The sequence below is a fragment of the Erpetoichthys calabaricus genome, chromosome 1 (genome assembly GCF_900747795.2).
Source record: "Erpetoichthys calabaricus chromosome 1, fErpCal1.3, whole genome shotgun sequence".
In the NCBI taxonomy this organism is placed as follows: domain Eukaryota; kingdom Metazoa; phylum Chordata; class Cladistia; order Polypteriformes; family Polypteridae; genus Erpetoichthys; species Erpetoichthys calabaricus.
This window is the reverse complement of record NC_041394.2, coordinates 309,171,949-309,186,519: the sequence shown is the minus strand read 5'-3', so window position 1 is coordinate 309,186,519 and position 14,571 is coordinate 309,171,949. Positions and strand designations below refer to the sequence as shown.

The 14,571-nt window shown below is 36.1% G+C and overlaps 1 protein-coding gene across 1 annotated transcript in view; it reads left to right on the top strand.

Annotated features, from left to right (window-relative positions):
- si:dkey-106n21.1 (solute carrier family 23 member 2) overlaps positions 1-14,571 on the top strand; it is a 122,059-nt gene that overhangs the window by 69,081 nt on the left and 38,407 nt on the right. The window contains exon 11 of the mRNA XM_051931166.1: positions 4,276-4,384. Within this exon, the coding sequence (XP_051787126.1) occupies positions 4,276-4,384 (109 nt within the window). The remainder of the gene's footprint in view (positions 1-4,275; positions 4,385-14,571) is intronic.

Genomic DNA, 14,571 nt, shown 5'->3' with positions numbered 1-14,571 from the left:
AAAAAAGTATGCAGCTTCAATCCTGACATGCCACTTTGAATTTTCCCCATTTAGAAGACCTACATATTTATTCTAATTTTTGACTCTGTTTTCGGTATTTCCATTTTGTTTTGATGGAATATATGATTGCATGTCTCAGACTCATTCTTTCTTCTTTGATATCAGGGAGATACAGTGGTGCAGTGGTTGGCACTGCTGCTACACAGCTCATGTCACCTTTTTGGCCACAATAATCGGTCCCATATAGTTGGCAGATGTTTCCCTAGCCCTCAGAGACACTGTAAAGATGACTGCACCATTATAATCCAGTCAAATCTAGTTGACTTTAATATATTTCATCAAGTTCAGCGATATTCGCAAGTACTTTCTCTGAACTTGAGGTGAAGTTAACACTGTGGAGTTCTCTCATCACTACCTGGCACCTTGTCCAGGGCCAGTTCCTGCCTTATGCCATACCTGATACTGAAATGAAAGAGCAAATTGGAAATTGGATAACCAGAAGATTATGAGAAATTTTAAAGATATTAATACTTTAAAAACTACTCACAAGGAGATGTATTTTCATATCAATATTTTGTATGTTTATGCTTTATTTTATTACAATTAATATTTATAAATGTATGGTATACAGTATCCTTTAATAAATATGTGGTTGCAGTCTGCGTTTTAACGGAAATAATTTTATTTTTTAAATTTTGCATATACCTATGAAATCACATTATAGTGCACCTTCAACATGATACATGACTGCAATCCTTACAAGACAAGAAAATTTTAAGGAAGATATAAACAATTATATTACTGAATGTGTATTACAACCATTTTAATGAAAGCATGTTTTTCATCCCAACAAAGCTCATCAATTCTATTACAATAATTCTTTCAAAATAACACTGAGTTAAGTTCAGAAAGTTCCTAAATTCATACTCTCCACAATCCTACTTATTAATGTATTCCATGAGTGAAGAAAAATGTTATAATGTTCGAGCGCAATCTTCCCTTAAAATCTGTGTCCTTGTTGAAGAATTTATTCTAAAGTAACAGCCAGGATCCACTATACTAATTCCCTTCATACTTTTACATAGTTCAATCATGACACATCTTAACTGCCATTTGCTTAAAGTAAAACGGTTAAAATGTTTCAGTCTTTTTTATAGCAGATACTTCTCAGTCCTGGAGTCAGTCTAGTTGTTCTTCTAGCATTGCTATGTTTTCTTTAAATATGGACACCAAAATTGTACATGATGAGGCCTTGCCAGTGTATTACATATACAGCTTAAGCACCTCTTTGGATTTGTACTCCACACATCGTACTATACAGTATAATCTCACAACCTATTAGCCTTCTTCATTGCTTCTGTACACTTTCTTGATGTAGATAGTGATGAGTCCACTATTACTCCTAAGTCCTCATAAGGGGCACTTTCAAGTTTCAGACTTCCCATTGTGTATTCAGATCTACTTCCTACACGTAATACTTTACATTTGTTTACATTAAATTTCATTTGCCACAAATCTGCCCAAGACTCTAGTCTGTCCAAATCCCCGTGCAATGATTCAGTTTAATCCAGAATATCCGCCGTTGCATGTGCTGTACTGTGGTATAGTCTGCAGGTTGTTTTTATATTCTTATCTAGATTATTTCTGCACATTACAAAGAGCAGCAGCTTCAATGCTGATTCCAGATGGACACCACTTTTAACAGCAACTAATTCTTTGTGTTTAAGGCAATGTTGCTCCCATCTACACTCTGCACCTTGAGTTCACTTTTAGTTTAATGACTAACCTCTTACGTGGTACCTTATTAAAATCTTTCTGCAAGCCCAGATAAATAATATACGTATCTCTCTCATCATATGCCTGTGTTGTTTCCTCATAGAATTCCAGAATATATTATTGAAACATGATCTTCCCGCCTGAACCTGTACACCTGTTTTTGACATGCAATGTGAAAACTTTTTCTTAATAATTGCTTGTATCAATTTACCTGTGATACATGTTAAGTTTACTGACCTATATTTACTTGGATCCGCCTGTTCACCTTTTTTATATAACGGGATGATCTTTGCTAACTTCTAATCCTTAGGAATTTACTCCATGTGTTGTGACTTTTTGAAAAATAAGTGTCAAGAATTTTTATCCATACTGACTAACCTTTTGTAAGGTAAATGTTATCCGGTCCCAGCGATTTCTTAGAATTCATTGCAGTGCTTCTCAATTTGTTCCTTGACTGCGTACAATAAAAATTAAGTGTTTTAAAAAAAACAAAAAACTTCCAAGTTCGTATATGTATGTGTCCTTTATTGTTGCATTTAATTGAATTTTTCCAACTATTTTTTGGAAGATAGATCCTACTGCGGGTGGCACGGTGGCGCAGTGGGTAGCGCTGCTGCCTCGCAGTTGGGAGATCTGGGGACCTGGGTTCGCTTCCCGGGTCCTCCCTGCGTGGAGTTTGCATGTTCTCCCTGTGTCTGCGTGGGTTTCCTCCGGGCGCTCCGGTTTCCTCCCACAGTCCAAAGACATGCAGGTTAGGTGGATTGGCGATTCTAAATTGGCCCTAGTGTGTGCTTGGTTTGTGTGTGTCCTGCGGTGGGTTGGCACCCTGCCCGGGATTGGTTCGTGCCCTGTGTTGGCTGGGATTGGCTCCAGCAGACCCCCGTGACCCTGTGTTCGGATTCAGCGGGTTGGAAAATGGATGGATGGATAGATCCTACTGCTGGAGGTCACCACCAACCAACACAATCGGCTTAGGATGAAATTTACATTTGCATCTATTCTGGAGTCTTTATTTCCCTTTTCCTTTCAAAAGATAAAATTCTACTTTCTTCCCTAATTATTAGAATGGGTCAAAACAAAACATCAACAGGGTTTCCATTAGCTAAAATCAGAAAGGAGGCTAAAGCCAGTCCCAGTTGGCAAACAATGAAACTCTTGAAGAAAGTAAAAGAAAGCATCATATACTAGAGTTCCATTCAGGAAGTTCTGTCACTTCCCATGAGTGATTACATCTTGCCTGAAGAAGGGGCCTGAGTTGCCTCGAAAGCTTGCATATTGTAATCTTTTTAGTTAGCCAATAAAAGGTGTCATTTTGCTTGGCTTTTCTCTATATTCATAATGGCTAACATGGTACAACACCCTAGTACTACATGAGTGTCAGTAAATTGATAGCTGCCTTCTATTTCCCTTCTTCTATACTTGGTAATGGAGTCACGCAACCAAAAAGGACCTTTCTCCTAATTTTCCCCTCTTCCTGTTGAATATTAGGGGTGTGTTTAGTACAAAAGGATTCTTTATCCCTCCTGAAAAGGAAACGGAGCAAACAAGTCAAATCCCTTTAAATCCCATTAAAGTGGACTTTAAAGCTCTATATATCCTATGAGGGCGAACCGTATCCCAGGCTATTAAATTTTTATATATAGGCTATTAGTGGGTTATGTAGTAATAAAGTATGGCTAATCAATTAGAAAATGACAACATTGTTGAGGATATCAATTGAATGAGTAGATACATTTTATAGCCATTTAGGAGTCTCGAGTCAGTGGGGTAAGTTCATTAGTAACATATACAGTATGCATACAGACACAGGTTGTTCTTAATAAATGGTCATGGAAATCTGGAACAATACTATTATAATTTAGTGGAAATAGAAACCTGTTCAGCTTTTAAAAATAAACTATTAGAACAACTTATATTTTAGTTAATCAAAAGAGCTTGATGAAAATTTGAATTATACATATATCTGTGCGACTAAACCCTGTATGATTCCATGTGGACAGTCAATATAAGAGGCCTAACAATGGTAAACAATATGGTGACACCCATTCACAAATCAGTAAAATAATGATGACATTTCTGATTATTAATACAGATATTTCAGCATTACTAAAATCTAATATAAAATAAAACACTAAGGTCTGTGTCTGTCCAGTCCCATAGAGAAATCTGTGAAACAGGGTTCATGGGAATGCACTCGACTGAGGAAGCACCGAAGAAGAGAGGTTCAGACACAGAAGGGTACTGAGGAAAGGTGCTGAGGGTACACTTAGGGCAAGAAACAGAAAATATTTTAAAATTCAACAGGTAATGTGGCTGGTAATATCATAAAATAAGAACATGAGCAAGACAAACCCAAAGGAAACTATGACATTATGTTCTAAATATAAAAGGCGTTCACTATTTTGTTTTGTATAAGTTGTCTTGGTATTAGTTTTTCAATAGTGTGTCTTGTTACTTGCTACAATAACAGTCATTTTTATTTTATTTATTTTCTTTTAGTTTGTGGATTTAAATTCTTCCAGAAATTTGCTTATTTTGGGCTTCTCAATATTTAGTGGCCTGGTCATACCAACATGGTTTCACTCCAACAAAGAAATAGTCAACACAGGTATTGTATAAAAATGTATCTTTTGTTCAGATGGTTTGAGAAAAAGCATAATAAAAAATATAATTGTATTTCCTTTAGCAAATGTGAACAATACTGCAGGTTTTCTTAAATGGTTTCAGCATATTTACATACTGTATATACAGTATATACATCTATTATAAAAGAAAATCTTGAGATTTTTTCAAGTCCCACGAGATGAGACTATTGCCAAGAGATTATTTCAAGTCCTGTCCTCCTCTCAACTATTTTCAACCATGCCCACGGTCCTCTCACCTCTCATTCGTGTGAATGCTTTTGTCAGACAAAGTTCCTGCGCTCTCAGCTCTTACAAATTTTTATGTTTTCCTCACTTTAAGTTCCCAATAAAAGAAGACTTATTATGTCCAAATCTTATTGAATAATTTCATCCCAAAGGGTTATCAACAAAAGAAATGAGTACACGGGCAATCCTAGCACCAAGAAACGATGAAGTCAAAAGAATTAACATGAAAATTGTCGATCGGTTACACAGCAAATTGGTTAAATGCGTATCAATAGACTATGCTGAAACAGTTCATGGTTATGGTGTGGAAGATGAAAACATCAATTTACAATATCCTGTAGAATATCTACAACCGGCTGAATTACTGTTGAAAGAAGGATGTACCGTAATGTTATTGCGTAATTCATGTATGAGTGATGGGCTATGCAATGGGAAAAGATTAGTTGTATTGAAAATTGGTCGAACAATTCTAACATTTAAAATTTTAAAAGGAGACAACAAAGGTAATGTAGTACATATTCCGTGGATAACATTAGACACCAAAGGAGATCTTGATATGCCATTTGTATTAAAACGTTTATAGTTTCCCTGTTAGAATAACTTTTCCTATGACAATTAACAAATCATAGGGAAAAACATTCCAAAAAGTCGGTTTATTTATTAGAGAGAAAGAAACGATATTCACTCATGGCAATTATACGTTGTCACGATGTAAGTCCAAACACGGAATCAAGATTCAATGTGATATTGACGAAAAGTTAATTTCAAATATTGTTTTTACTGAAGTTTTTCAGTAAAAGTGTTAGTTTAAAAAGTATTTTGTGTATTAATTTCAAAGCCAAACAGAACAAAAATGTATAACTCATGAATTCCTCTAATGCAACATGAAACAGAATTTTCTTTCAATTTATTACATTTTACTATTTTTTACTATGGTTAATTATTTGCTGTAATGTAAAATAGTTAGTTCTGTATATATATATATATATATATATATATATATATATATATATATATATACAGTGTATACATACTGTATGTATTAGGTTTGTCAAAGTTAAACTGTTAACACATATTCTAAAATTCACTGTTTGAAATATCTAAAATATATTTTTATATATCTCAAAATTTGTTTTATGATATCTTAAAATGATATTTTGAATTTTATTTCAAGATATCTCAAATACATTTTAAGATATCTTTAAAAAACATGAATTTATTTCAAGATATCTGAATAACATTTTCAGATATTTACAATGCAATTTATGGTATCTCAAATAGATTTCTAGATTATCTTGTAGCTTCCTGTTAATTATCAGATACCTGAAATGCATTTCAAGATATCTCAAAATACCTTCCTGCTCATTTCAAGATATCTGAAAAAGAAATTGATATATCTTAAAATATGCAGGAAGTCATATTGAAAGAATGTCCTAAAATGCATGCAAGGTCAACTTGAGATCAAAATGTATTGCGGATATCTTAAAAATATCAGAAATTCATTCTGAGAGATCACAAAATATTAATGTGGCTTGCCATACACTAGTGAATACTGATACATGTTTCATTTATTTGTATCTGCTCTTTAGGTGTTGAAACCAAATCTGTATGTTGTTACATAATCTCTTGTCTCTGTCATTTCACTTAAGGATCAGCTCTTGAGGGCTATAACAGTATACAGTTAAATAACAACCTTAAGTACCTACAGTAATAGTTCATATCACAGAGTCATTATTGTAATGTGTATTGACATGACATGACAAACAAATTATTGTAATGTGTATTGACATGACATGACAAACAAATTAAACTTCAAAAGTGATATGATGTTTACACTCTATTGTAGTTGCCTTGTAAGAGGGACAATAATGCGTATTTGCACTGAAGAACTTTTTTCCCCAGTTTGTTTTCCCCAGTTTATATTGGCTGCCTGTTGTCACTTCTCAGGATTAAAAACCAATGGAATCCCTTGTTGTCAATAATTGCATTCATTAAAAACACAGGTGTGATTCACTCCCTGAGTATAGAAAGCCGTTAACATCCTCATGCCCTACAGCCTATTTATAGCCTAACAGTTTGACATAGCATTGTTTGTTTAGCTCTACTTAAAGAGTATGCAAATGCTCATATACAAAGTGAATGAGCTTTTAGGGAGCAGCAGGATTTTTTTGCCCATGATGATGACTGGCGTATGAGCCAATTTAGGCTTTCAAGATCCTGGCATTAGCAAGACAGTCTACTTGAAATCCAGCAACTCCTGTTCATATCCATGTTTTAATAATGGTTAGCTTTCTTGCAACTGGTATCTAACCAAAAGGAACTGGCTGACAGGTCAGGAATATCTCATCCAAGCTTCAGTTCCATCATGCCAACTGGGCTGGAAGCCATAAATCGACTGACAAGATGCTATATTTATTTGTAATATGGTGTGGATATGCAGATCAACATCACAAAATAATTTGCAGCAGTGTCAGTTTTCTCGGCCTAATTGACTACACTATTTTGGTAACTATAAGCATTTACATTTCATTATCGCACAAGTCCTTTGTGATGCCAAGCTGAAACTGACAAACTTCAGCATTGCTCTGGCATTCCCGCCTGATAATAAAGCATTACAGATGGCACAAGCAGATCACAGACAGGGTTGATGTGCTTTTTCCTCCTCTTGCTACTCTCACACTCAGCCAGTCACAACAAATTTTTTATTTTTCTTCAGGCATGGTGCAGCTGGTAGAGCACATGGCATTCATGATAGCAGTAACATGTTACCATTGAATATATTTGCTCGTGTTGGTGGCACTCGCACTTTGGCCACCAAACAAAGGTTCTTTGTGTTGCCTGTACTTTAGAGATGAGAACTTGTATCTCGCACTCTTCAAAGTTGTCACTTTTTGCCTCTATTCTCTTGTCGCCATTGTCTTCTCACCTTACTAATAAATCTATTATATACCAGTAACAGCACACTGCATGATAACGTGCAGTGAATACACTTGACTTGAGTATTCATAGTTACCTACTCTTTCTCTGTACGTTTAGCAATATTTTGCTCAAAGGTTGACACACTTGCTGCTTCCTGAGCAGCTCTTCTTTTCTCCACCTTAGCAGCCCACTTCTTCTCTTCTTTCATCGGCATGTTTTTTGCGTTAAAACTGATTAAGTCAGTGTTTATGTTGCAATTACATATTACGTTTTCTTTAATTTTTCACTTAAGCTGGCACTTAAGTCTTCAATCTCCCTCAAGAATGATTTAAGATATGAAGAGGTAGGAGAAGTGACAGCGAAGGTGGTAGGGATGAGAACAGCACCCGTACACATGCGCTGCATGGCCGCCCTGCTGGCTGCTGCCGAGAGTTGATTCTACAATAAAATAAAATAAAAAGAGGAATAACCTTGGAGGTCAATCATCACCCCGAAAGAGGATGGTAGACGTCACGTAGTATATGTGTACCAAATTTCAGTTCAGTAGGTCAAACAGTTTGTGAGCTACAGGTGATTTAAAATCCTGGACAGACAAACGAACAGCCACGGTAGCGTATTATATATATATATACAGTATATATATGGAAAAGAAGGTCTGTGATACGGTTTGCATATTTGCAGCTGGAGATCCACGAAGGGAGAAAAAAAGAATCACGTATCATAAAATAGTTTTTTTATTCCTGAAAAGTGTCTGTTGATGGCGTTTTCATCTGATAGCCAAGACTCGGCCAACTCTCTGGCACTTTTAGTACTGGCCTTAAATTTTACTTTTACGTTGTCCCAGTTGAATGTGTGTCCTGTCGATTTAGTATGTGCATATATCAAAGATAGTGCGTCCTTTCTTCTGACGGCGTTGCGATGTTCCTGTACACGTGTTGAGATTCTTTTTGACGTTTGTCCTATGTATACCGCTGAGCAAGAATTGCATGGAATACTATAAACTGCGTTTCTTGTTTCGGCTGTCGATTTCTTGTTTTTAGCATTAAACAGGACCGTGCGCAGATTGTTCGTGGGTTTATGTGCTATTCTGATGCCCCACTTGGTCAGGGTGCGTGCAGTGCCTTCTGACACATTATGGTGATAAGGGAGTGAATGCCAGGTGGGGTGGGGGTTCTGATTTAAGTCGATTGTATGCTGCTTCCTTTGGCATCTGCTGTGTAGACTCCGATTAATGAATGTTTTTGAGTATCCGTTTGAGGTGAAAAGGTGGAAGAGATAGCGTCTCTCATTACTTTTTGTTTCCTTGGTATTACAATGAGTGTGGACTCATTTGAATAGGGTTTTCACGCAGCTCCGTTTATGAGATACCGGGTGGTTACTGGAGAAGTGTAGAATCTTGTCTGCGTAGCATTGTTTGCGGTAAACACTTGTGGTCAGGGTGGCGTCACTATTTCTTTTGATGTAAATGTCCAGGAAGCTGATGTGTCGGTTGATTTCTTTTTCCATTGTGAACTGGATTGCCCGGAATATTGTGTTGATATGATTGTAGAACTCATTCAGCTGGTTCTTTCTTAGTATGACGAATGTGTCGTCTACATAGCGTATCCAAATTTTGGGTGTAATCTGGGATAAAGCTATGTTGGATATAAATCCAGCATATGCCAATTTAAGGACATGCACACAATAATTAAACTATACAACCCCCCCCACCCCCCCCTTGATCATACTGACTTAGTCACCTCCACCCACCCCCCACTGAATGTGTTGCTATATATTGCCTTTGATTCTTGTAAGTCTAAGCATTATCCTCTGATGAAGACCCCTGATAGGGTTTGAAAGCTCAGGAATAAAAAAAACTATTTTATGATACGTGATTCTTTTTTTCTCCCTTCGTGGATCTCCAGCTGCATATATATATATATATATATATATATATATATATATATATATATATATATATATATGTTTGAGGTTGATTAGCATGGTCCATATATAATTGTTTCAAGGTGGCGACCAGGCAGAGTTCGAGGTGTGATAATTTTGACTTTTGAAGCTTAAGTTGTGTACAAATATACATACACTAGGTTTTAAAAATCAGATTTTTTTGCTGTATGCATATTTTCACACTCAAATCCACACAAAGTTTTATAAGAGAGACCCCAGATCTGTGAATTAATAGAATAGATGGAATGCCTTTTATTGTCACTATACACATGTACAATGAGATTAAAAGCAGCTCCTTCAGTGCAGAAATATATGTAGAATTTATGAAACAGCAGCTCTTAAACGCTCTTCATCTAGTAAATATTTTTACCAAATATTCATTTTCTCAAATTAAATTTTAATCATTGAAGGATGTCCTTTTTAGAATAACTAGAGAAAATGGAGTCTTTGATCACTATTTGAAGGGTTAACTTCACTAAAAGACAAACAGAATTCTGGAGCCTGGATGGTCAGAAAGGTGACGCAGAGAGTGCTGCAGCAAGTCTGTTAAGCAGTGAGAGTATTTATTTTAGTTTTTACATTATGAAGCTCTGCATTTAACTGCTGGTTTTATTTGAATCCTGATTTGTAATTTCTCTTGCTGAAATAAACTTCCCATTACAATATACTAAAGATCACAGGTTCATAAATGGGTGACTAGATAGGAAAAACAGACTCAACGGATTTAAAAATAGGAGCAAGGATAAAATTACAAATTGATGTTTAAGACTTTCAAAATATGCCTGTGTTATTTAGTTTTATGGAGTGCATATTCAAACAATTAAAGTGCTTTTATTTAAATTAATTGAATAAAGCTGTTTTTAATCGAATGATCTTTTATATCCAAATAAAGGTGAGGACCACCTTATTATTTCTGATATACTGTAGTCTGCTTTTGAATCATCTATTCAGTATATTATGTTATTCAACCTATACAAGGTGAATCTGACTTAGTTAAACTGCATTGGTATCCAGAGATTAAAAACGTAATAATTAACAACATCGCGCATACTCAGTTACCATGTTCTTGAATATAAGGAATGCCTTCTCATTTTTTTATATCTATAAAACAGACCTGAAGCTTTGGAGAAATACTCTATATATCATGCTAACATTACTACTTATTTTTTTTTATATAATATGGAACTTTGTTCAGGATATAAAATACATGAGATTTGGACATCCCACAGATCTTTTTCAATGATCATCCAGTGTTTATAATCATTTAGAATTTCTGATCCATTTATACCGGTCATTATCTACATTTTTTGTTTAACATACACAAATGATTACTGATATCCTAAAAATATTCACAAATCTATCCATTTTCTCAACTGGACCTAGAAAGGTCATCAAGGCAATCTAAATATTTTCATAATAAAATATGGTATCTATCCATCCATCAGTTTACATATACAACTTTAATTGAATTCAAGTCTTGCCTGGTCACTTTGTCTTTGCACATGACAGCAGATACAGAACATGCATGAATTTTAAAAACATCACAGGCTTTTGAGTGTCATGGAACAAATCACAGTACTGTAATGTCAAACCGAGCATCAGTGACCAAAGAAAAAGGCTGTGTTTTGTCACTCTTTGTTATTGGTCAGCCAGGTGGTGGCGACAGGTGATGAATATAATTAATGTTCTCAACTTCAATGCATTCCAGATGTGTTAGACAGTCTGTTCAGATCTTTATTTGGCTAAAGTACAGCATGGTATGGACACTTAATAGGCAAGTTACAGAAAATAAAGAAACACTAGTACTGTAAGTAGAGGATATTTAGAATAAAAAACAGTGAACACTTATTAAAAGCAATGACTTTCAAAGAGGTTGCTTTTCTTCTAATTCAATAATAAAAGAAGATAAGAATTAATGTTCACAGGCCTACAAATGGAAAACAGTTAAATTACACCTCTATTCATTAATCATCTCCATTTTCAAATGTATTATCTACTTACGCATCACAGGTAGTTGGTGCTTATAAGTTACTAACCTAGCAGCAATGGGCGAAAGGAGAGAACAAATGCTGGACATGATGACAGCGTGTGTGAGTCCACACTCACACACATATCAGGCCAATTTAGGGTTACAAATTAACCTAAACTACACATATTTTGAATTCAATCCCTTTGCTAATATATAAAGCTTTAAATGGCTTATATCAGTAATCTCCTGCATCACTACAGTCCTGTTCACCAATTGCGAAGAACTGATGCTAGAAATCTTGTTAATCTAACCTGTGCTCTTTGGGTGACAGAGGCTGCAGCTTGATTGTACCCAGACTCTAAAACCGTATGCCTAAAGATTAGATTTGCTGATTAAATTAATTCTTTTAAAAGGCAACTTATCTCTCTGCTCAAGAAGGCCTTTATTATCAATACCATTTTGTTCTTCATGGCAGTGGCTATATTGGTTATAGTAACAATGTCTGGGAGTAGGTGTGGCCAGTGACATCATTACACCACTGCTTTATACATATATATGTATATAAAATTACAAACTGATGTTTGTATATATAATAAAGTAATACATATATATTAATTTCATGTTTTATTTGTTCAAAACATATGTATTAAAAAAGACGTGTTATGACAATTAGTGTTGATCAGCAAAATATGTGTTATGTGCACTGGTGGCCTTGTTTGACGAGCATTTTCCTGGAAATGTACTGTGTTGTCTGCGTAGACAATTTTTTTCCCCAGCACCTGTGGCAGTCTGGGTTGGCTCCACCTTCCTTGGCAGGCTAGAGGAATTCACTTGAAACCTTAACCACCGGTAATGAGGCAAACAAGGCTTTTAATTACAAACAAAACAAACTGTGTCCAAAGTGCAGTGCAGATATCTTCAGATAAATAAAAAAATAATCCATTAATGATGGAGATTAAAAAGTTCATAAATATCAATAAAAACAAGGTTAAAACACACGGCAGGAAAAAATTTTAAAAACTCACTATCCCTGCTGTATTCTTCTAAAAATTCTCTGCTTACCCCATATGGGATCCTGCAGTCAGAGGGAAGGTCCTTCCAACAGGCACAGCCAAGCTTTAAAATCCAGGCTTGGGCCCCTGCTGCCATCACATGCTCCTGGTAATGCGCCAGACAGAGCCTCACTCCTTTGACTCCCCCTGCCACTCCTCGGCTTTACAAGGGTGCCCTCTTGAGCAATCTCCAGGGATACCTTCTTCAGCCGTATGCTCCTTCTCAAGGGTCTCTACCTGTGGCTGGCTGCCTCCACACTACTGTACAATTCTTTAACATCCATCTCTCTAGTTTATTCTTTCTTTTTCTCTATCTTTCCTCTCACACTTCAGCTCTCTTTTAAAACCTTGTGGGATGCAGGTGCAGAAATCATATAACTGTGGTGCTAATGAGTGAAAAGGTTTTCCTGCATGTGTGCTCGCAAACGTAGAACAGTTCCAGAACCACTCCACCACACTGCCTATGCCCCACCTGAAAACATGAATGTGTTATTTATTTATTTGTCTAAAATGCACATGCCACAGACCCATTATATTACAGGGCCCCATGAAGCTTTATGGGACCAGAGTGACATCACAGAACTGTAGCAGCCAATATTGGCTGAAATACAAATACATTTAAACACTAAGAAGAACTGAGAATGTGTTGGTGTATTCATCTCCTAAAGGTAATGTCTTTTTGTATAGACTTGTATCTGACCTGTATGAAATATGTGAGCCTATCACTTTAATAATATTACCCAGAGTGCTGAGCAGTTGATGCAAACAAGGAGTGAAGAATCCATGTGCTTTAGTGTTGCACTTGTTTGCTAGCAGTGTCAGTGAATCAGGAAAAAGAAAGACAAACTATACTGCATCTGTGGTGGCCAAACCTCAGTGAATTCATGTTCCCTGTCTGCAAAAAATGTTACTGTTCTGGTATTTAATTGTATTCATTCTGACTCAAGGAGGTATGATGGGACAGTGGTTAGCACTACAAATTTTTGGCCACAAAAATAGGACTAATTGGCAGGTTCTTCTCTAGCCCTCAGGAATACTTAAAAGACTATGGTTGCATTATAATCTACTCAAAACTAATTCAGGTCTTCCTTCCCCATTAACTTCAGTGCATTTCACAGAGTTCCTGAACATTTCTACAATTCAAAAAACCTCAAGGCTAGCAAATTAAGTTTGGTTTGCTCACCACTAATGCCAATTTATATATACAGTATAAAAGCCGAATACCATTGACTCACTCATCACAAAATCTCCCGAACCATGAGGACTTCGGACTTGAAATTTGGAATGTAGGTTACCCTTGACCCATTGTTGCTCGCTAAGAAACGGTTTTAAAAATTTCGTGGTCCAAGCGCAAAATTTCTTATAGTTTTTTAGACCCGTTTGTATGTCTGTCCACTTTTCACGAGAGAACTAATTAATGGATTTAGATCGGGTTTTTTCCTATAATTTGCTTGAATATTCTGTTGATTTTGCGACTTTCTCATCGTGCTAAGTATCATAGTTCGCTTGAGGTACCAATTTATTAGTGCGAATCCAAGAGAGACTCATTGGGCTGCGGGAAGGGGGGCAGGGCCATCCTCACTCACGTGTCTTTCTCAGGGCGTAACCTTAACTCTGCTTAGTTAGTGAACGAGAGAACTACTTAACGGATTTAGATCTTTTTTCTAAAATTTGCTTGAACGTTCTCTCATTGCGCTAAGAATCATAGTTTGCTTGCAGGAACGATATATTCGCCCTAATCCGAGACACAGACTGCAGGCCGAGGGGAGGGGGGAAGAGTGAAGGTCAGGAGTAGAGAGCTAGGAAGGGCTCTCCACACTGTCCTGTTTCAAAAAAAGTTTCAAAAAAAGTCAAACAGAATCAATCCCATATTTCTCAGAAATAGTTTAGATTTGTAATCGTAAACCACACCAATAGTCCTTAATGTACCATTTCTCTGTTTATCCTCCCTGCACAACAAAAAATGTATATACAAAAACTAAAAAAAACTTGAAATGGGAGATGTTTTGGTTTTTATAGCAAAAACATTGACAATAGGAAA